The following is a 23334-nucleotide window of genomic DNA, read 5'->3' as shown; positions in this document are numbered from 1 at the left end:
AAAAAAAAAATAGAACAGTGAAGAGGAAGTGGTCAGATTATTTAAGAGACTCTTGAGATTTTGGTGCCTTGCCAACACTTATGACAAAACGTTCCTGTTGGATCTTCTTAAGCCCTTCCTCACACAGGTTGAACCTGAACAAACAGCCGTACAGCATGGAGCTCCTGTGAAGCTATCGGACACTAACAACTAGCAAAGGAAGAGTAAACCCTCTCTCCCCCACCCCAACACACACACACCAATGTTCATCTTTGTGCTAGCAACCTGGGCGCCTCCCTGTCCCAACATCCAAGTCCAGTCACCCTGTGAGCAGCCACAGGAGAGGCGGTCTCTAAGACAAAAGGTCAGAAAGGAGGTTGATACAGAAAGCCAATGAATGACCATTATTTCACTATGTAAGACACACTGTGTGACAATTGCTTATTTTCTATTATGAAGATCAGTACCATAAGCTTCCCCGCTCAATCCCCAAATTCTACTTTCCCGATTTTCTTTGGCCTCAAAGAGTTCAAGTCAGCTGGAACTGCTGATCTGTGCACTACTCATTTTTCTAAGTATTTGTTTGCCTACCTTTTTTTTTTTATTTTACTCAAAAGCACTAATTATACATAATGTTTCTTTACTTTCTTAAAGAAGAATAAAAAACCAAAATCAGTCCAGTAGGCTAATCAATCAGTAATGGAATCTCCAGCCTCATTTATTAATGGTCTTACCTCCAATCTAGTGTTTCTCTCTCCCCAAAACACTTGTAAAAGTCTTCTTCATTGCCCTTTACCTTATCCCTACAGCTTGTACCATCCTGTATTAATATAGCTGACTGTAATATGCAATCCTTCACATTATTATAAGCATTTTAAATTTAAAGATACAAATAATATTTGTTCTAAAGGTAATTTAATATTGCAAAATAATTACACACTTTCTGTAAACTTTCAATACATAGTCTTCAAGTAAAACACAAAATACAGGTATTATGTTTACTGCCCCTTTTAGAGACACTAGGTCTGATTTTCAGTCCCCAGTAGGTGTACATTTGTGCACATGTTCAGATATTTAAAAGAACATGTATGTGTAAAGGCTGTTCACCTCCAGGACATGCCTGTGTACCGCCAGGACATGCCTGTGAAAAGCAGACACACATTTGCCTCTGTGTAAATGCACATAAATTCCAAGGCCAGAAGGGACCATGATGATAATCTACTCTGACCTCCTGTATAACACAGGCCATAGAACTTCCCCAAAATAATTCCTAAAGCAGATCTTTTTGCAAATATCGAATCTTGATTTAAAAATAGTCAGTGATGGAGAATCAACCATGACACTTGGTTAATTATTCCAGTGGTTAATGACTCTAGCATGGGGTTGAAAATCAGACCCACTGAAGTCCATAAGGCTTAACAATTTTATATGAAGGAAGTTCTATTTATTTATATACATACACACACACACACAGTCTTTATATTAAAATAGTTATACCTTAAAATAATATTTTTGTTTATAAAGAACACACCCCTACAAAAGTGATCAAAATTCTGAACAACAATCTTAAAAACAATAGTTAACTATAATAATCTTATAGTACACTAGCTGAATCTAAAAACACAAGGCCCAGTTTACCTCCGATGGGAAATGGATTGGGCCCTTTGGCCCCAATCCCATGCACTCAAGTCACTTTACACACCAGAGATTATTCACACATGTGCTTAAGCATCTGCAGGATAAGGACCTTAGGCTCAGCTCAAGAAAGCACCTAAGCACATATTTAAATCTTTAGTGCTTTTCTGGATAGGGCTGTCCTGAATCAGGGCCTTAGTTCAGAAAAAAGGTAAAAGTTTTACTTTGAAGTTCACAGAGCTCTGTTTTCATTATGGCTCATAAGGCCACAATGCACAATTAAAACAAAGCAAAGAACCATGTGGCCTTGACAGAAGAGATTAAATTAATTTAATATTTTGTAAGGAGTTTAAAGTGCAACAATTACATTTTGAAAAGTCAGTATTTAAAAAAGGTGGACTGAGAGCACTTATTTAGAGTGGAATTCCTCCTTACACAGTAAGTTCTGCAATAGACTTCTGTACATCAATGGAATGTTTTTTGTTTGCATAAACATATATTACAAGTACAGAAGCCAGAGGTTAGTTTAACAAAACATACAGAGTACATGTACATGCATTCATTCACTTCTGAGATAACTAGGTGCTCAATTGCTACTCATTTATAAAAACTACTTCCCAGTGACAGTGAGATTAGTGATCAGGATTTCACAGCCTGCCCTTAAAACATTGGAAGTTGTTTTTTTTATTTAATAAAAAGCATGAGTAGAATTTATTCTCATCGCTTCTAGTAGTGTGAACCTCAGCAATCACGAGTCTCACAAACAATGCTGAAAATGACTTACAATATACAAAACCGTTGAGTACACAGTATTAAATAGACCTTATCTGAACTGGGGATTTATCAGGCAATATAAAAATGATAGGGTCCAGCAAGTGAACACCATTCTGATGAAGAGCCGGTAGTAAAACTGTTTTAATATCTGAGAAGTATTACAAACTGAGTGTTCACTATCTTTACTGAGGGAGGGAAGGGATACAGCAATTGTATAGTAGAGAGTAACAAACATTATTATATAAACTCTAACAAACAGTTTGTGTACAAAAGATTTTAATTTAAAAACTGTTTGTTTCCCACAGTGACCAGAAGAGAGAAGGGCCAGATCCTTGGCTGGTATAAATCAACATAGCTCCACTGAAGAGAATGGGGGTGATCACAGGTAGGATCTGACTCTTAGATTCTAGAAGATCCAAAATTTTCAGAAAGGTAGCAAGTTGCTTACCGGCTTTAAACTCCCAAAAAAGATAGCATATGCCCGGAATCTATAGGTTTCCTTTAAGCGTGGGTACAGAACTCCCAATTAACTTCAGTGGGAGTCTGACTCAATTAAGGGCTGCAGAATTTGGCCCCTTATCTCTGAGAATGAATTTAGATAGAAAAGTTATACACAGAAGATGAAGTAAAAATACTTTAAATCTGCTATTCCACCCAATAGCTGTAATACTGAAAACATTGTTTCCTAAAGCTAGTACCTGCTGGTGCACCTGTTTTTGTCCCTAGCAAATTCTGTCCAGCAGTAAGACTTCTTAGCAAAGTTGGGGGGGATCTTATTCTAGCACACAGAAAGGAAATATAACATGTCTTTACAAAAAAAGAGGTTATTGCACATAATCTGAAGAGGAATGAGGCCCTAGTTAGCAGGAGAATCAAGCTAAAGTCCAGTGCCATTCTTTGGTCAGTTGCAGAAATGTGCTGCCGGCTACTTTAACACAAAGGGCCTGATCCTCCTGTCTGGTAGAGCTGGCCTTAGTGTAGGACTAGTGGGATGTGAGAGGGGCAAATGTGAATTCACAAGTCTTTTGAGTCTTCCTGATCCTAGTGCCTCCCTGGTGTTATTCAGACACCCACCTACAGCACAACTTAGAACAGCCCAGATGTTCAGTGCTGCTCTAAGTTGTACCCAGCTGTTCACAGCCTTAAGGGGCTATGCCAGCACCTGGATAGAGTCAGAGTGCAGTGACTGTCTGGCCCCATGCTCTTTTCCCTAGGGATGGGGTGCAAAGATGAGAAGCATGCAGCTGTCACTGGCTCTATATCACCCAGGGATTCCCCAAGTAACTAGTTAAGTTGGCTTCACGGCCCTTTTTTACATGCTGAAGCTGCTCAAAGTGCTGAGGATCTGGCCTAGAATACTGAGGAAAAATCATATTGGTGGAAAACACTAACCACTGAATTCAGAATTTAATTAAGGATTGAGGGTGGTGTCTATGGTCATTTCTATCTATTCAGGCTTTAATACATTTCAGAAAAGCCAAATGCTTAACACCTATTTTTCAAGTTTATGGGAATGTACTATACATTTTACATATAATTCTGACCTGTTCACAATTATTTGCATTTTCATGGTTATTTTGAGTACTACTAAATACTCTGTATCTGAACGCCAATCAATGTTAACAAATGTGGTTTATGTTATCAACTAAAGGCTAGCATGAAGCCTGCTGGTATGAGACAGCATCTTCGCTTTATATTGCTAAACCACTCATTTTACTTCTTGTTCCACAGCAGATTTGTATTTGTTTTTATTACACATTATTGGAAAAATGTGAACCCTAGGTCTGGAGTGCCCATATTGACACACCTATGGGGAAATCCTCACCCCCACTTTGGCCCCTTTACACTGAGTAAAATGGACTGGACAGGCATAAAGAAGCTTGAAAGCCCCGGTTCCTCCTAAGCGAAGTTTCCCCCGGCTCAGGCACTACACAAGACATCCATAAGGCTGCCCTGTGAGGATCCGCTCACAAATCCTGACACAGGGGTTTTACTGAGGGTGGGTCCAGGAGTGGGAGGGGTGAATTGGAGGACAGGGACATGACATGCAGTACTGTGGAGATTCCAGGCAATGCTATGACCCTTAGGTAGGGCCCTACCAAATTCATGGCACTGAAAAATGTGTCACGGATTGTGAAATCTGGTCTCTCCCCGTGAAATCTGGTCTTTTGTGTGCTTTTACCCTATAACATATAGATTTCACGGGGGAGACCAGCGTTTCTCAAATTGGGGGTCCTGACCGAAAAGGGAGTTGCAGGGAGGTCACAAGGTTATTTTAGGGGGATCACGGTATTGCCACCCTTACTCCTGTGCTGCCTTCAGAGCTGGGCGGCTGTGGAGCAGCAGCTGTTGTTCGGGTGACCATCTCTGGAGGCAGCGCCCTGCCAGGAGCAGCGCAGAAGGGTGGCAATACCATACCATGTCATCCTTACTTCTGCCCTGCTGCCTTCAGGACCCCTACAATTACAACACCATGAAATTTCAGATTTAAATAGCTAAAATAATGAAATTTACGTTTTTTAAAATCCTATGACCATGAAATTGACCAAAATGAACCCTGAATTTCGTAGGGCCCTACCCATATGGCAGTGCCAGGAGTCTGACATAACTTACATAGCCCTGGGGGAGGGGTCTAAGTTATTCTGGGGGCTGTTTCAGTCCCTGGAACAGCCAAGGATCAAGACAGTGCAAAGATGGTTAAGGCTGCCTTAATCACTCTCCCCCTAGATTCAGTTATCTGCTGCACTTCTTAGAGGGGCCACACAAAACCTCACCCCTAACATGTGAATTGTCAGAGGTTCTGCAGCTCTCACTGATTACATCTAGTGCTCTGGGCACCCAACACCTCTGAAAATCAAGCCCTAAGTGCCTCAAATTGGGCACCCCCCAGAAAAAATATCAAAGGATCTGTTGAAAATATGGACCTGTGTGTACCCCACCTCTACTTAGTTTTTGTTATACTTCTGAAATATAGGGAAATAAGGTCCTGCTCCTGCAAACCAATTAGTGTTCTGCCATGGATTTTAATGGAATAGGATTGGACCATTAAAGTGAAAAAAAGTTGGCTGCAGATCCCACTTAAAAGGGTCCCCCCCCCCAAGCCTAAATGATATATACTGCAAGGAGAGAGAGAGAAAAAACCCCACTGTAACTTAAGAAGATTGAAAGAGTCATTGATTTGGAAAGAGTTTATGGCTTTAGAGTGTGTGTGGGGGTCTGATTCTCAACTGCCCTGTATCTCATGTGGTCATTGATAGTAGTGTTATGATAGCACTTTGCATTGATGCTAGTGTTTCGGTAGCACTTTGCACTGGCGGAAATAACGACACAAGGTGCAGGGCAGTTGAGAATCAGGCCGTGTCTTTTCATCCCCTTAGTCACTCATGATTTTTCCAATTAAACTAATGTGTTCATTGGAGCAGAGTACGTTTTGGTTCATACCATTTTATATTTGTCTTTCCTCTAGAACCATGTTCTAATAAATAAAGGAATGTGTTTATTCTGGCACATAGATAGCGGCTCTTGAAATGGGAAGGGCTGATCAATCTAGTGTGACATATCACTTTCTTCAGACTTTGGGGATGCTTCCTCCTTTGGTACTTCTGTAGTAAAGAATTCAGCAGCATTTGGGCTGAAATGGTCTATGTTTTTCTACAGGACTATTTGTATCAAACCTTCCAGTGTGCAATATTCACTTCATGATACACCACAGGCAGATTTTGGCCCGAAGTCTAGCATAGCTGACCAAGGGAGGTACAGCCTCATATATGGGAACCCTCTGCTGGTGTAGAGCCAAGGTATTAGCTCCTTCACCCTCCTTCCCTTCCCTGCTGTTGGGATACAGGGTTTGGTTGAGGCTTCTCTACACCCAGCTGATCCTTCGAGGCTGACTTAAGCTACACCAGGGGACCAGACCAGCATACAGCCAGATCAGCATTGCGGGAGCAGATCTTTGCACATCCTCCCTTGCCCCTGCTCCACAAGCGGCACCATTCCATAGCAGAGGATCTGGGTTTTCATCTCTCAGTAGCATATTCCCAAGTAAAAACTGTTATAAAGTTCATTTCTGTGACCATAGCAGCCAAGTGTAAGAGGATGCTTAAAGTTCCAGGACCCGGTTCTCCTCTCGCTTAACCAGTAAGTCAGAAGCCACAACCAGAACCTCAAATCCAATTCCTTGAAGCCCAGCCCCTATGGTTTTGGTATTGATTTGGATCTCAAACAGTAAGGCGCCTATCTCCTGGTTCAGTTGCAGCCAGACTCTCCTGGTTCAGTTGCAGCCAGACTCTCAGAAGAACAGCTGATCTCAATAGTTAAAGATGACAGAAGTCTCAGAAAATCAGTGACTCTTTCCTTGCATCATTTTGTCCTAAAAACTTGTGAAAACAGCCTGCAAGATTTCAGTGCAAGTGACTTTCAACCATAGCCCTAACTAGGAGTCAAAAACCAACCAGCAGCTTTAAAACTAAACTGGATTCAGATGCTACCCCTTTGGGGTGTCCCTATTGTTTTACAAGACAGGTTGGTACAAATGGCAAAAATTATACCACACATTCCTTCAAAGAATGTAATCACTGAAGTTTTAAACTTCATTGCTTACTGGAAGGACATGCAGGCCCTAAATACAATTTTAAGTGGTCATTTACCTTTACTAAATACAACTACCAGGGCATTAGGATACAACTGTATTTATTTCTACTTGAAAGGCATTAGTCAGAAACTAACTCTCACTAACTGCACTTGGAGTATAGGGTTTTGTTTTATTTATTAATAGTTTAATCCAAATTTTAGTGTTAATCGTTTAGGGTGGGATTTTCAAAAATGGCTGAACACTGCTCCCATTGAAGTTATTGGTACAACTCCCATATAATTTTGTGGGAGCAGTTAGGCAAATATCAAATGCTTATGAAAGTCTCACCCTTAAACTTTACCACATCTGGAGAAAAAAGATTAAAGCCCAGAGATAGAAGGGGATTTTTATAACCATCTCCATATGCTTATTGGGAATATATGTATTTTTAAATAAGTCTGTAGTGGCTACCAGGTTCCACTACACCCCACACGAGCTGATAATCATTAGCATCCTGTAAATAATTTAGCCAAAAGACACCGTCATTTCATTCTGAACTGTTTGAGGAAAACATCAGGAATTTAGGGTTCCTGAATGTCTTATTTGAATTTAAGGCCTGTTCCTCTTCTGACTTACCCTTGTTTTACACCAGTGTAACAATTCCAGGTCTGATTTTCCTTTGTTACCACCCTCTTCTGCAGCTCTGCTAAAGTATTTAGCTACTGGGGAATTTCCCATGCAGTGCAGAGCTGCCACAATGGCTCTACACTACCCCCTCTGCAGTCCACATGTGGAGACATGACTGTGGAAAAAAAAATGTAGTTGGCTAAATGCATCCAGGTGCAAAGTAAAGCACACTCAGGATGGCTCTAATGTATACTGGGAGCGGGGCACAGAATAGAGGAGGAACAAAGATGGCTTAGAGGCACCTTTGTCCCCCTCACTGTTCCTTCACTAAATAGAGCTCTGGCAGAACCAACATGAAAAGAGAATCAGTCTCTTACAGTCAGCTGTTCTGGCCGACCTTGAAAAATATCCTTAACTTTGATATTTGGAAAGAATTATATCATCAGAGTGCAAAACAAATCCAACCAGTGTCAATACAGAGTTCTAAGATAAATATTCAGGAGCACCACAATAAACCTTCTAGCCTCCTCTCCAGAAAAGTGAGGAAAGGTCATATTTTACCATGTGTTAACAAAACACTTGTGAATGCCATATGCATATTAGTCAGAAAAAACAACCCGAGCCACTACCTTTACCTAAGTACAGTCTGTGATGAAAAAATAAATAGATTGTCCCCTCCACTAAGTGCTTGATTTCATGTAATCTTCACAGGTGATTTCTTGTGTGCGCAGAGGAGGGTGACATAGGGGACACCAATGAAAGCCCATTTTTCACTGGGCCAGAACTTTATGACAGGGCCCTGTTCAGGGATCTCAGAGGCAGCATCAAAGTAGGCAAAACAGACACAGCCTAGGTAAGCAGCAAGGCAAATGAGGACGTGCCTGAGGAGAATGGAAAACAAAGAAAAAAAACCATTAATGTGGCTTCTGTAAAGGTGTCAAATATATCACCAAGTTTTCAGACCAATCAGCCCCTACCCCTTTCTCCTGTCCCTCCTGAGCATGGCTAGCGTCAATCCCTGTCCTCTTTGGATTAACAAGATGTAGCATATAGATAACTATACTACAAATATGCAGTGAATTGTAACATTCTTGGTCCAAACTTGATGACCTTTGAATATGCTGCAAAAGAGATACTTACACAGAGTTTGGGGGAAAATGATGAGATATGGTCTTGAGTAAAAGGGACTTTTGCTCACAGGTGGATAGGTGTGAAGGAGTGGCACTGAGCTCTAATCTTCTTTGCCTACCTGTCTGCTGTCATGGATTTTTTAAGGATGGAGAGATTTCTCTTTTCTCAGACCCATTGTTTCAGACTGATAACACTGCATTGGTTTACACTTGGAAGGTTATTTCAGCATTCATAAGGGCTAGAAACTTAGTTTTCATTAAAAGTGAAGTTAGAGTCTGCAGAAACTGAAGAGGCCAGGAGGCACATAAATCTATCAAGTGGATGGGATGTCTGAACACTATTGGTTGGGAGTCTTTTACTAGTAAAGCTGTTCATCATTGTGAAAGGAACAACAGTCAATGCACAAGACAGCCTACGTGCATTAAGGGTTATTAAGGGTTTCTCTTCTTTAAATGAAACAACAGAGTTTACACACAGTACTTACCATACACAGTGCAAATACGGAAAGTTAAATGAAGACCAGATCTCACAAAATGCTTTGTCACTGATCCAGCAGAAAAGTGCTAACATCCACCAAAGACCTGAAAAGAGGCCCAGCTTGTACACACGCAAGTTTTCACACCTAAAAAATGACATAAGGAAAGGAAGAAAAGCTGTTATCAGTCACTATGTGGTTTGGCTATATTGAGCTTTGGCGTGGAATCCGGAACGCCAGGTTGCACATCTTTAAGAAGCCTGCAGCTGCTTTGCATCCAGTGCAGCATTCTGAAAAAGTGATATGTTGAGGAGCTTTACTTACCATCTACTTACCATCAATCTGAGGTGAGTAAAGAGACTATGCAAACAAAATGGCACCTTTACTCAGTAGCTCTGCTCCGGGATACTCTTAATTACAGATGTGCAACTTTTGGACAAAAAAATTGTTTTCACTCCTGTTAGGACTACAGCCCAAGTAAAAGTTCTGGAAGCCAGAGCTGGAATCCATTTTCCCTCATATGTCAGCAACTGCCCTAATCCTGCAACAAGAACCATGAGGCAGCAGGAATCTGCCTGCCCAGTTCTCTTTGCAAGATAGGGACCTAAATGCCAATTGCAGCATCTTTTTTTTTAAACTGGTGAGGATGGATGAGAAATGCCCAGCTTAACTTTCAGATCTCAGGGTGAGTTTGCATGGTAAGCAGTTAGAAGGAAAAAAAAAATTACTCTTTTTACTTGTAAACTGAGCAAAATGTATTTGGCGTCACGGAGAAACAATAAACATGGAACCCCCCCATGTCATTATTAGCAAGAGTCACTTTCCAGACAAGAACTACACTTGAATTCTTTATTTTTTAGTTTTTTTCTTTAAGATTTTAATTAATTGGCACCCCTATAAGTGAAAGGTTTGGTGTCAAAACATGAAACACACTAAACGCATTCTGTCTTAAGGAAAGAACAAATATTTAAGCACAACTTTTACCATTTCAACACAGAGGAGTTTTTCTGATTGTTAGACGCAGTGGTAAAACTGATGGAAACTGGTTACAAGTCTTTGGCACTGGGGTCCATTACTAGCCTTGCCACAAATACTCAGACTGGAGTATGGTTTTTAAGAACTGGTTAAAAACAACTTCGTCCCAGCCACAGTTAGAACACAAGGGAAACGTAGCTGAATTTTTAAAATTCTGTCGTTATCAAAACATTTCTTTGGGTTTAGAATTTGAGTAAAAGTTTGTAAATTTTGAGCCAAATTTTCATTTGCCCCTTTGATGTAGCAAACATTTTTTTAAAAGTTATATAAATATGAAGAATTCTATGCTTTTGGGTGTGGGGGGGGGGGACTAGCTGTTTTTTCTACACATTAATTCAAGTAATCTACAGTTTGAAATGATGCTAACCCAAAAGTTTAAACATCCCCAAAGTTTTTGACAAGAACAATTTAGCTGATGTTGCATTCTTCTGAACCTCAGAAACGAAATTCTCAATCTGGGTTCAAAGACAGTTACCTTTTCCGTAACTAGTGTTCTTCGAGATGTGTTGCTCATGTGTATTCCACAATAGGCGTGCGTGCTCGCCACGTGCACCGGTGCCAGAAGTTTTTGCCCTAGCAGTACCCATAGGGGGGAGCACTCCATTGACCCCTGGAGTGGCGCCTCCATGGCGCGGTATAAGGGGAGCTGCGTGCTCCCCCCACCCTCAGTTCCTTCTTGCCAGACAACTCCGACAGAGGGGAAGGAGCGTGGGATGTAGAATAGACATAAGCAACGCAACTCGAAGAACACCAGTTACAGAAAAGGTAACTATCTTTTCTTCTTTGAGTGATTGCTCATGTGTATTCCACAATAGGTGATTCCAAGCTATTTCTGTTGGAGGTGGGAAGGAGTTCACAAGTTCCCAGGACGGAGGACAGCTCTGCTGAACCCAGCGTCATCCCTGGTTTGGGGATGATGGCATAGTGTGAGGTGAACGTGTGAACCGAAGACCAAGGCCCTCCAAAAGACCACGGTCCTGGATGGGAACGTGGGCCAAGAAGGCAGCCGACGAGGCCTACACCTGAATCGAGTGCACCTTCATAATCGGTGGCGGGGGGATACCCGCCAGCTCATAACAGGTGCACATGCACTAAGTGATCCAGTTGGAAAGCCGCTGAATGGAGATCGACTGACCCCCCATGTGCTCAGCCAAGGCAATGAACAGTTGCGAGGACTTTCTGAAAGGCTTGGTCCACTCGAGGTAGAAAGCCAGAGCCCGTCACACATTGAGTGTGTGGAGATGGTGCTCCTCACTGAATGCATGGGGCTTGGGGCAGAGGACCAGCAGAAAAATGTCCCGACTCCAGTAATAGGCGGAGACCACCTTCGGGAGGAACGCAGGGTGTGGGCGGAGCTGGACCTTGTCCTTATGAAACCGTGTATGGGGGCTCGGAGATCCAAGACCTGCCTGGCCGACATGATTGTGACCAGGAAGGTCACCTTCCACAAGAGGTGGGACCAGGCACACGTGGCTAGTGGCTCAAATGGGGCTCCATGACATGGGTCAACACCAGGTTCAGGTCCCATTGCGGGTGTGGGGGCCTGACGTATGGGAACAGACGGTCCAACACCCTGAGGAACTGGCCAGTCACAGCATGGGAGAATACTAAGTACCCCCGCACCGGCGGACAGAAGGCCGACATGGCCGCCAGGTGCACCTTGACTGATGAGGGCGCCAAGCGCTGGGCTATAGGTGGAGAAGGTATTCCAGGATAAACTGGATCGGGGTGGCCACCGGGGAGACACCCCATTCAGCTGCCCATCTGAAGAACTGGGACTACTTTGCCAAGTAGGAGCAGCGTGTGGAGGGCAGCCTGCTTTCTCCTCCCTACCTAACCATTGAGCAGCCACGCCGTGAGGTGGAGAGCTGCTAGGTTGGGATGGAGGAGGTAGCCCCGGTCCTGGGGAGCAGATCCGGGCGGAACAGTAATGGCCACAGCGGAGCAACCGCCAGGCCCGCGAGGGTCCTGTACCAATGTTGCCTGGGCCATGCTGGGGCAATCAGGAGGACCCAGGCCTTGTCCATCTTTACCTTTTCCAGGATCTTGCTGATCAGTGGGAATAGGGGGAAGGTATAGAGAAAACTGGCCTGACCAGGACAGGAGGAAGGCATCAGAGATAGCGCCCCGTCCCAGTCACCCTGTGGAGCAGAACTGGGGACAGCGCCAGTTATGCCGTGTCATGAACAGGTCCACCTGGGGAGTTCCCCACACTTGGAAGAGTTGGTGAGCCACTTCTGGGTGGAGAGACCACTCGTGCTGAGAAGAGAAGTCCCTGCTCAAGCGATCTGCCTGCACGTTCCAGGCGCCTGGTAGATGGAAGGCCTTTAGGCAGATGCCATGGGCTATACAGAAATCCCACAGCTTGAGGGCTTCACGGCAGAGGGCAGATGACCCGGCCCCATCTTGCCTGTTGATATAGAACATCGAGGACATGTTGTCCGTGAGGACCCTGACCACCTTGCCCTCCAGGTACAAGTGGAAAGCCACGCACGCCAGGTGTACCGCCCTGAGCTCCTTGACGTTATGTGTGGGGTCAGATCCTGAGACAACCACAGACCGTGGGTCCGAACATTCCCCACATGAGCCACCCAACCCAGGTCCGATGCATTGGACACCAGCTCCAGTGACAGGGCCCTGTCCCAGAATGGGACCCCTTGGAGCATGTTGCTTGGGGCAGACCACCACCGTAGGGAGGCGATCGCCAAGCTGGGCACGGTGAGGACCTTGTCCATCCTGTCCCTGGCCTGGGAGAACTCCAAGGCAAGCCGGAGCTGGAGAGGCCTCATTCGGAGTCTGGCATGGTGGACCACGTACGTGCATGCTGACATGTGACCCAAGAGCTGGAGGCACACTCTGGCTGTTGTCACCAGGAACCTTGTGATCATGCCGATGAGCCCCTTCAGGGTCTCGAACCTGTCTGGTGGGAGGGAAGCTGTGGCCGATGAGGTGTCCAGGAGTGTCCTGATAAACTCCATGTGTTGAACTGGGACTAACGCATGATCCCTCACCTGCGACTGGAGCTGCCCTTGACCAGCCAATTGTCCAGATAGGGAAAAATCTGGACACCCCCCAGCGCCTGAGGTAGGCTACTACCCCTGACATACATTTTGGAAATACCCTGGGGGCAGTGGACAGGCCAAACGAGAGGACCATAAATTGGTAGTGATTCTGCCCCACCACGAAATGGAGGAGGCGTCTGTGTCCCTCGAATATGTGAATGTGGAAGTACGCGTCCTGCAGATCGAAGGCAGCGTACCAGTCCCTGGGATCCAGGGAGGGGATGATGGAGGCCCGGGAGACCATGCGGAAATTGAGCTTCACCATGAACTGGCTCAGATCTCGCAGATCCAGGATGGGCCTGAGTCCCACTTTGGCCTTCAGGATAAGGAAATAGTGGGAGGAGAACCCCTTGCCTTTGAACTGGAGCTTTATTGAGGGTGGATCCCTGAGGGGGACTGGCAGGGCGCCCCCGAGCATTAGCGTCTTTTCCTCGCCTGTTTGCCCTTAGAGGACCCAGGTTGCGGGGCCTGCCTCGACTGCCTCTGAGGGCGCCTTTTATAGTCCCGTGCCTTCTTATAGGCAGCCTCATATTTCAGGTGGAGGCCTGAGCGGGAGTCTGCTGCAGCTTAAACTTAGATTTAGCCAGAGCCGGGACATAGAGACCCAGAGTCTGGAGGGTCGTGCAAGAGTTCTTTCCACCATGCAGCTTTGTATCTGTTTGTTCCGCAAACAGAGCTTTCCCGTCAAATGGGAGATCCTGCATGGTGGCCTGTGCCTCACTGGACAGCCTGGACAGCAGGAGCCACAATACCCTTCTCATGGACACAGTGGAGGCCATGGATTGAGCAGCCATGTCCGCCGCATCCAAAGTCGCTTGCAGCCGCTGTACCCTCCTCCACCAGTGCCTTGAACTCCTTCCTATCACGCTCCTGGAGGGAGTCCTCAAACTTGGGCAGGGAGCCCCACAGATTGAACTCATACCAGCCCAGGAGAGCCTGGTGGTTTGGCACTTGTAACGGGGAGCTTGAGGACGAATAAACTTTGCTTCCAAGAGAGTCCAGCCTCCGTGAATCTTTATTTTCCTGGGTAGGGGCTGGCTGGCTCTGCCGTTCCCTGTGGTTGACCGACTCGACCACCAGGGAGTTGGGCGCCGGGTGGGTGTATAAGTACTCGTGTCCCTTGGCGGGTACAAAGTACTTACGTTCCGCCCTCTTGGAGGTGGGGGCCAATGAGGCCGGTGTTTGCCAAAGGGCATTTGAAATTTTTGCCATCCCTTCATGGAGAGGCAATGCTACCCCACCCAGTTCTGACGAGGACAGCACATTAAACAGGGAGTCTGAGGGCTCCTCCATCTCCTCTGCCTGGAGGTGGAGGCTTGATGCCACCCTTTTTAGGAGTTCCTGGTGGGCCTGAAAGTCCTCCTGCGGGACTGAGGGGAGCGGGGCCGTAATCACCTCATCCGGGGAGGGCGAGGAGGCTGGTGCGGTATTTTGGGTGTCTGCCTGCACCAGAGGGTCCACCACTTGGTCGGTCTCTGGGCCCGGTGCTGCGGATGTACATCCCACCGATTCCTTCCTTGGAGGTCTGGAGAGTGAGGCCGATGATGCCTCTGAGGCTCTGGCTACCGAGCGAGCCCCCACCGGGGCTGCATCAAGGGCTACGGTGCCCACTGGTACCACTGGGCCAACCATGGGGCCTGGAGCCACTGTACTTGCTGCGGCACCGGTGGGCCCGGTTGCTCGGCCCGGCTGACCTGGCCCACGGAGGGACGACTACAAGCGGAGGCCGGGCTGACAAACGACCTGCCGCTGTCCTGGGACCAGGAAGAGCGGCGGTGCCGGGAGCAACGATGACCACGGGACCACAATCTCGACATGGAGGACCAGTACTGTCGGTAGCAGCTGCGCTGTGATTGGCTCCGACAGGTGGACCCGTGACGGCAGTGATCGACGCCCGGAGCTGCGGAGACGATGCCTTGGCAGGGTCTTGGAGAGGGATTCTGAGTGGGAATGGCATCAACGTCTATGCCGTGACTGGCTGCGGTAACCCCTCCGAGATGAGAACCTCTGGCGATGTCTGCCTCGGTCCCGTCGGTACTCACTCCTTGAAGTGGAACGGTGCCGAGAGTCTCGGTCGGATGGCACCCAACCAGACAGTCTGGTGGGAGTTGAGGGTGATCCACGTGGACTTTGCCCTGAAAGGTTGCTAGGCGGCGAACACTGTCAGGAACGTTCCCTGGACCGAGACCGGTACCAAGCCAGGGGCGACTGCAAAGATCCCAGCGATGGCTTGCCCCTGGAGCATGAGACCGACATCGGCAGCGCTCGTGGTACCGGCATGGACATGACATCCCGGGCCGCCTGCAGGGCCTCCAGCATGGAGGACATCCGGACACCTGGGGAGGCCTGGTCCTAAGCGGCTGGACTACTCCGCTCTACATGATTCATAGGCCTAGAGGCCGGAGGGGATCAAGGACTGCCCGACATGGGTCTAGCCTCTGCCCCGGGTTTTCCTTGGTGCTGCTGCGAAGAAGGCATCTCTTTTGCCTTCTTGTGCCCCATGGACGGGAAGCGGTGCTGACTGGTCAAAGGCTCCGGAAGGTCGCAGTGCCCAGTGCCAGCTTGGAGCGGCACACCAGAGTCAGCGCCAGTTCCATCAGAATGGTCCGGAGCCTAATGTCTCTTTCCCTTTTGGTCCGAGGTTTGAACGACTTGCAAATCTTGCAGCCATCGCGGATATGGGTTTCTCCCAAACAGCGTAAACAGTCTGTGTGCGGGTCACTCCTTGGCACAGATCGCCTACAAGTGTCGCATGGCTTACAGCTCGGGCTGTGGGGCATGCCCCGGGGCCCACGCGTTCTAACTAACTGAGCAGCTAACTAACTACAGATACTAACGCTGAATGAACAAGCAGTTCTGGGGACGAGCTACAGCAAAGCTGGAGCAGAGTAGTTCCGATGCAACTTCACTGGCGGCAAGAAGGAACGGAGGGTGGGGGGAAGCACGCAGCTCCCCTTATACCGAGCCATGGAGGCGCCATGCCAGGGGTCGCTGGGGTGCTCCCCCCTGCGGGTACTGCTAGGGGAAAACACCAGTGCATGTGGTGAGCACTCACACCTATTGTGGAATACACATGAGCAATCACTTGAAGAAGAAGATGGAGTTTGACCGTGGATGGAGGAAACAAACCTGTCCATACACAATAATTCCTACTATTGAGGGAAAAGAGCCATCTGTTGTGGCCATAAGCAAGTTGGCCTGTAGCTGATCAGCTCTGCCTTCAAAAGCAGGTACCAATGTATGTACAAGGAATTAGCTTAGGCTGTCTTGCCTGTAAAGTAGGAATACTCTTTTTTTTTTTTTTAAATGTAATGAAATTTGTTACTGAATTCTGTGGTCTCCATAGTTTTGCTCAGGAGCCTACATTCCTTGTGGCATTAAATCTTACTTAGCCAATGAGAGAGTTCAATACAGGAGTTATACAATATGAGATCTCTTGGGACATGACCTTTTTCTTATATGCTGTCTAGGATGAAGTGTAGTTTGGCTTTGTTGGTCTTTCTACAAAAAGAAAATTATGCTTCTGGTTTTTGTTTTTAAAATCGGGTGGATTTTCCTGGGACGCAATTCTGTAAACACTGCCAAGCATAGTTCTTACTACTGAGAGTAGGGCCATTGGTCAAAAACCACCCTCAAAAGGATTTCTGTCCCTTTTTTTCAAGGTTGCATTTTATTTCATAGCAAGAAAACAGTTCAGCATAAGTTCCCTTATAAACCTGGCCCCTGGCCATGACCTGGAGCTGCCTGCAAGAGCCTGTCTATTCCTTGCAGATCTCACTCCTCAGACTCAATAAAACCTGTGGTATTTCAGGACCAAGGACACAGAGATTTCAGCATAAATCTCAAACATTTAGTAGCAACAAAAAATAAATATTCTGCTTGTGTTGCAATGAATACTATTATTATTGTTTGTAATAAGGAAACACCTAGGGACCATGATCCTACAAACCCAGGAAAAAGACAGCCTTTACCCCAAGGAGCTAACAGTCTAAGTAACCCTGTCGTTTTACGACTGATTGCAGTACATACAAGTAAAAATTCCTGGTCTCGCACACAAATTTGTCACCCTCAATTTTGAAATTCCAACACGACAAATGAGGGAATTCTGAGTGATTTCCAACATCAGTCATTACCTGTGTGGATTTGAAAGCAGAAGACATCATATATAGGTCAGAGGCCCTCTCCCTCTATTGCTGCTATGACAACCTTAACTCTGTACCCTGGCGAAAGTTCATTGCAACTTTTTCTTACATAATATAATCTCAGCTCACTCTGTATTGAGAGAGGGAATAGAAGGAGTGGCTGAAGAGGCAGGAGAACAGAGTCTCCAGCCCATATATGGAGGTTGGGCAGACTTGTGACTGGCACTGGAATCTTTTTAAAAAAAAAAAAAAAAAAGAGAAGAATTTTCTGACTTTTTTAATGTATAAATTCTTTTGCATCAGAAAAAATTCAAAAGAAAAAAAATATAAAAAACACTTTACTAGGTGACAGTTTTCTAAAGATGTTGGAGCTACAGTCATACAACATCTGAGTTTGCAAATTAAAGATTTAGTAAGATATTTTTCCATCAAAAGATAGAAAAGATTCTTCTTACTATTAAAATTATTCTGCTTCATTTGAATTTTTAATGTGAATTTGAGATTAGGCGGTGGACTCCTTTATTAACAGGCATAAGGTTTGGCAGTGGATTTCTTTATAGCCTATAGATTAGCAACAGAAAAGATACCATGCTGCACAATCTTGTTCCTAAGGATTTCCTGTTGCATTCTTTTGCACGTTAATTTTAGGGTTTGATATTTCCTTTTTAAAGCCATCTATAAATAATCTGACATTCAAAATTATTACAACTTCTCTGTTCGTACACAAAGGACTTCATGCTTCCACTGCCAGCTTTCTGTGTTGCTGTTGTATTCGGTTTGTTTCACAAGAAGTATATCAATATAAAGTGATTTGAGCTGTAGCTCACGAAAGCTCATGCTCAAATAAATTGGTTAGTCTCTAAGGTGCCACAAGTACTCCTTTTCTTTTTGCGAACACCTATATGGCTACCACTGAACTTATTACTACATATAGAATATATCCAAACCAGGATAGATTTTTAAAAAGGCTGAAATTGATCTGGCTGACGATCAGAACAAATCCTGAGGAGAGGGGGCAGGACATAAAGGTAGCTTTACGCATTTTATATGCTAGCTATTATATGAAATAATAACAGATTTCTTCTGTAGTGCTTGCAGTGATTTTTTCCACTTCAAGGTTAAATAGTTGTAATAAGGCATCAGAAAAGGGCAAAGAGATTTTTGGTCTGCATATGCAGAGGCATCCAGTCAAAGAGCAGGGACACAAGAGTTTTTCTTTATACTTCCCTAGTGAGACCACACCTGGAATGCTATATTCAGTGCTGGGCACCGCATTACCAAACAGGTATAAAGAGACTGCTTTATTGATACACATGAGAAGCCCAATTCACGACTCATTAATGTCAATGGAAAGATTCTCACTCACTCCCATGGGAGATGGATCAGGTCATACAAGACCAAAAACCCCTATTGCCACTATTCATGTACAAATACCTAGGCACGGATGGATGTGTAGGGATTCACTGTTTGAACACACAACCAACAGACACATGCAAATGGATGCCAAGCTTTGACTTTCTGTTAGCTAAACGGTCATGTCCGTGCACACACTCAAAAAAAATCAGGTGTTTGTGTTCTTAAGTGTGGAAAGCAAATGCCTGTGCATAATTGTGCACATTTAACACAGAAAACCTGGCCTCAACATGTAGCTGCCTTAAGCAATGGCCATGCCTACAAATATTTGTAGGGCGTGAACAACAAAGAAGGAGAGTAATTGTGCATGCTTTAAAGAGTTTTAAGTAGTGGGATGAGACTGAAAATTTATGCTGAATATCAGCAAAAAAAATTGCTGACAGTGAGATTTAAGACACTCCTAAGGGAAGTGGTGGAGACAGTAGTTACAAGATGACATAATGGTGATGGGATTCTTTTCAATTGTTTTTATAAGTCTATAAAATAAGTAAGTGCTTCAGGGGATATTTCAAGATGGTGTTCAAAGGTAAGCAAGGGCAAACCCCCCAAAAGTAGGATGGTAGAGATGGTCTTTTCTGGGCAACGTTCAAGGATTTTCTGTAATTCCCTGTACAGTGCCTAGATACAGTGACGGGTGCTTTAGAAATACTGATGGGGAGCAGCAAAGCTACACACTTCTCCTCCACTGCATTCACCAGCAATATGGGTGCGAACTTCAAACCCTAACTGGAACCAGGTAAGTGCTATGAAGCTGTCCAGTCTTTTTAAAGCAAATATGAAAATGAAGTTTTAAAAACCTGTTAAGGCAACATTAAAATTGAACAGGCCTTGCACATGCTAAGGTTCCAGGAGCATTGTTCATTCTGCCATATTGCAGATCTGTAATATTTTTGTCCCTCTTTTTCCTGTTAAACAGTAGCTTAATATATTCTAGCGTAAATCTGGCCAAGATAATTTTGCTGTTGAAACCTTACCATTTGCTTTTCCTGATTGTGCAATACATTTGCATAAATGCAGTGCTTGTATATAATCATAGGCAGCATAATTTAAATGTCTGTTAATAAAAATTACCACAATGTGTTTGAGTCTCCTCTGATACTAGCCATCCATAGTTGTTATTCTTACAGGGCCAACACACACTACCATCATGCTAACACCACAGGGGCTGCACTAGATTACACATGGAATTTATCATCTTCCTCCTGCCCTTTGTGCCTTTGAAAATCACCCATTTTAGTGTTTCCTACTTTACTAGCCATCTCTTCTCCCATTTGAGATCATAATGCTCTTTTTATGGCAGCAATTTGTTCCCAAGGAAAAATTAGAGAAGTGAAAGAGCATTAGAGCATTCCCAAACTTGTTCTGCCGCTTGTGCAGGGAAAGCCCCTGGCAGGCCGGGCCGGTTGTTTACCTGCCGCGTCCACAGGTTTGGCCGATCATGGCTCCCAGTACCCACGGTTTGCTGCTCCAGGCCAATGGGAGCTGCTGGAAGTGGTGGCCAGTACATCCCTCGGCCTGCGCCGCTTCCAGCAGCTCCCATTGGCCTGGAGCAGCGAACCGCGGCCACTGGGAGGATCAGCCGAACCTTTGGACGCGGCAGGTAAACAAACCGGCCCGGCTCACCAGAGGCTTTTCCTGCACAAGTGGCGGAACAAGTTTGGGAACCACTGAATTAGAGTAAGAAAAATCTTCATTAGGAAACACAAAAGGTTTGATTCACCACTATCCAGTTTGCAATTTATATTGGCATAAAATTGGAGTAATGCAATGATAAATAAGGCCCAAATATCTTCTACATGGAACAGAGGAAACTATTGGCCTATTAGTTTTTTCCCCTCTCTACCCAAAATAGTTTCATAGTGAAGGTTCCACACCAGAGCACTCAGATTTCAACGTACAGCTGGATTACTGACTGCACTTGCACGGAAAAAATCCCACCGGTTTTCAATAACGTTCATATTTTTTATATTGTAAAAAGGGATTAGATGACCTCTTCTGGGTTTAGGAGAATGCGTCTGTATTTAAATCTCCCAGGGATCAGTACGGCTTAAAATAATGCCTTTAATTCTTTGCTTTTACATTTAGCAATTTATCAAAAAATGTTGCAGGTATTAGATCCCACATTGCACAATTAAATTGATATTTTCTTATAAGGGACTCAAGGGAGCTGATTCAAAAGCAGGAGTGTTCAAGCCTTTCATTCTTCTAAAGGTAAATAACAGAGTTCCATACGATCTTCCATGTGAAACTCTTAAAACAAAGGTATTAATTTACTTATAGGCATATCTATGGCACTTGACACTAAAGTGTCTGAGCCCCTAACAAGTTTGTGATTTCTCTTTGCAACTTCCCTGGGAAATAAAGGCAAAATTATTATATGCAGTTTCCAAAAGGAAAACTGAGGCACAGATAGTTTAAGTGATTTGCCCAAAGTCACACAGGATGTCCCTCCAAATGGCTCTCTATGAATATTAAAAATCCCGTGGCACTTTCATTAGCGTTCTAGCCAATTCCACCAGGCTCCTTGGTCAATTTCTCCACCCCCTCATTTATTATGCAGTGCACTGCTCAGTTCCCACACTCCTCATACCACAGAGATGGCTGTGTTTCAGTGGTGCTTTTCATCAAGAAGGATTTAATGATACCTTTCCAAAATATTACAGTTAGGAGAGGTTGTTATGTAGTCTGATAAAATCGAATGGAAAAAACCCACTCTATTCATACATCATGAATATTGCATTTTTAAATACAAAAGAGTCAAGAAATACTAAAGGTTTCAGAGTAGCAGCCGTGTTAGACTGTGTCCGCAGAAAGAAAAGGAGTACTTGTGACACCTTAGCGACTAACACGTTTATTTGAGCATAAGCTTTCGTGGGCTACAGCCCACTTCATCGGATGCATAGAATCGAACAGATAGAAGAAGATATAGATACACATACAAGAGAAGTTGGAAGTTTCCATACAAACTGTGAGAGGCTAATTAGTTAAGATGAACTATTATCAGCAGGAGAAAAAAAAACTTTTGTAGAGATAATCAGGATGGCCCATTTAGACAGTTGACAAGAAGGTGTGAGGGGACTTAACATAGGGAAATAGATTCAATATGTGTAATGACCCAGCCACTCCCAGTCTCTAGTCAAACCCAAGTTAATGGTATCTAGTTTGCATATTAATTCAAGCTCAGCAGTTTCTCATTGGAGTCTTTTTTTTTGAAGCTTTTCTGTTGCAAAATTGCCACCCTTAAATCTTTTACTGAGTGGCCAGAGAGGTTGAAGTGTTCTCCTACCGGTTTTTGAATGTTATGATTCCTGATGTCAGATTTGTGTCCATATATTCTTTTGCGTAGAGACTGTCCAGTTTGGCCAATGTACACAGCAGAGGGGCACTGCTGGCACATGATGGCATATATCACATTGGTAGATGTGCAGGTGAACGAGCCCCTGATGGCGTGACTAATGTGATTAGGTCCTATGATGGTGTCACTTGAATAAATATGTGGACAGAATTGGCATCGGGCTTTGTTGCAAGGATAGGTTCCTGGGTTAGTGTTTTTGTTGTGTGGTGTGTGGTTGCTGGAGAGTATTTGCTTCAGGTTGGGGGGCTATCTGTAAGCGAGGACTGGTCTGTCTCCCAAGATCTGTGAGAGTGAGGGATCATTTTTCAGGATAGGTTGTAAATCTTTGATGATGCACTGGAGAGATTTTAGTTGGGGGCTGAAGGTGACAGCTAGTGGCGTTCTGTTATTTTCTTTGTTGGGCCTGTCCTGTAGTAGGTGACTTCTGGGTACTCTTCTGGCTCTGTCAATCTGTTTTTTCACTTCAGCAGGTGGGTATTTTTAAGACTGCTTGATAGAGATCCTGTCTCTGTCTGAGGGATTGGAGCAAATGCGGTTGTATCTTAAAGCTTGGCTGTAGACAACGGATTGTATGGTGTGTCCTCGATGGAAGCTGGAGGCATGTAGGTAAGTATAGCGGTCAGTAGGTTTCTGATAATAGCTCATCTTAGCTAATTAGCCTCTTACAGTTTGTATGGAAACTTCCAACGTGTGTGTGTGTTCTTACTATATGTTCCATTCTATGCATCCGATGAAGTGGGCTGTAGCCCACGAAAGCTTATGTTCTAATAAATTTGTTAGTCTCTAAGGTGCCACAAGTACTCCTGTTCTTTTTGAAGAAATACTAAAGTTAAGCTTGATTCTTCTTTCTTTTACACAGACTTCAAAAGAGTTATTCCTGATTTATAAGGGTAGGAGAGGAGAATCAGATTCAAAAGTTACTTTGTAACATGAATTTGCACTTGTTGCATATACTGGGCCAAATTCTCCATTGGTGTAAATCAGTGCAGCTCGACTGACTTCAATGCAGGTAATCCCGTTTACACCAACTGAGTATTGGGTCTTATGTATTTAGGTATACATATAATGACTTCATTAATCATTGGAAATTCATGCAGTGTGAGAGAATCCAAACAGTTGGGGTGGAGCAGAGCAAG

The 23334-nt window shown here is 44.6% G+C and overlaps 1 protein-coding gene across 3 annotated transcripts in view; it reads right to left on the bottom strand.

Annotated features, from left to right (window-relative positions):
• Window positions 1–719: 719 nt before the first annotated feature.
• ACER2 (alkaline ceramidase 2) overlaps window positions 720–23334 on the bottom strand; it is a 46982-nt gene continuing 24367 nt past the window's right edge. For all 3 annotated transcript variants that reach the window (XM_073345484.1, XM_073345482.1, XM_073345483.1), the window contains 2 exons: window positions 9201–9338; window positions 720–8466 (listed from right to left, as the gene is read on the bottom strand). In XM_073345484.1, the coding sequence (XP_073201585.1) occupies window positions 8280–8466; window positions 9201–9338 (325 nt within the window). In that variant the 3' untranslated portion in view covers window positions 720–8279. The remainder of the gene's footprint in view (window positions 8467–9200; window positions 9339–23334) is intronic.

The sequence above is a fragment of the Lepidochelys kempii genome, chromosome 5 (assembly GCF_965140265.1).
Source record: "Lepidochelys kempii isolate rLepKem1 chromosome 5, rLepKem1.hap2, whole genome shotgun sequence".
Lineage (NCBI taxonomy): Eukaryota > Metazoa > Chordata > Testudines > Cheloniidae > Lepidochelys > Lepidochelys kempii.
This window is presented reverse-complemented; position numbering and strand designations above follow the sequence as displayed.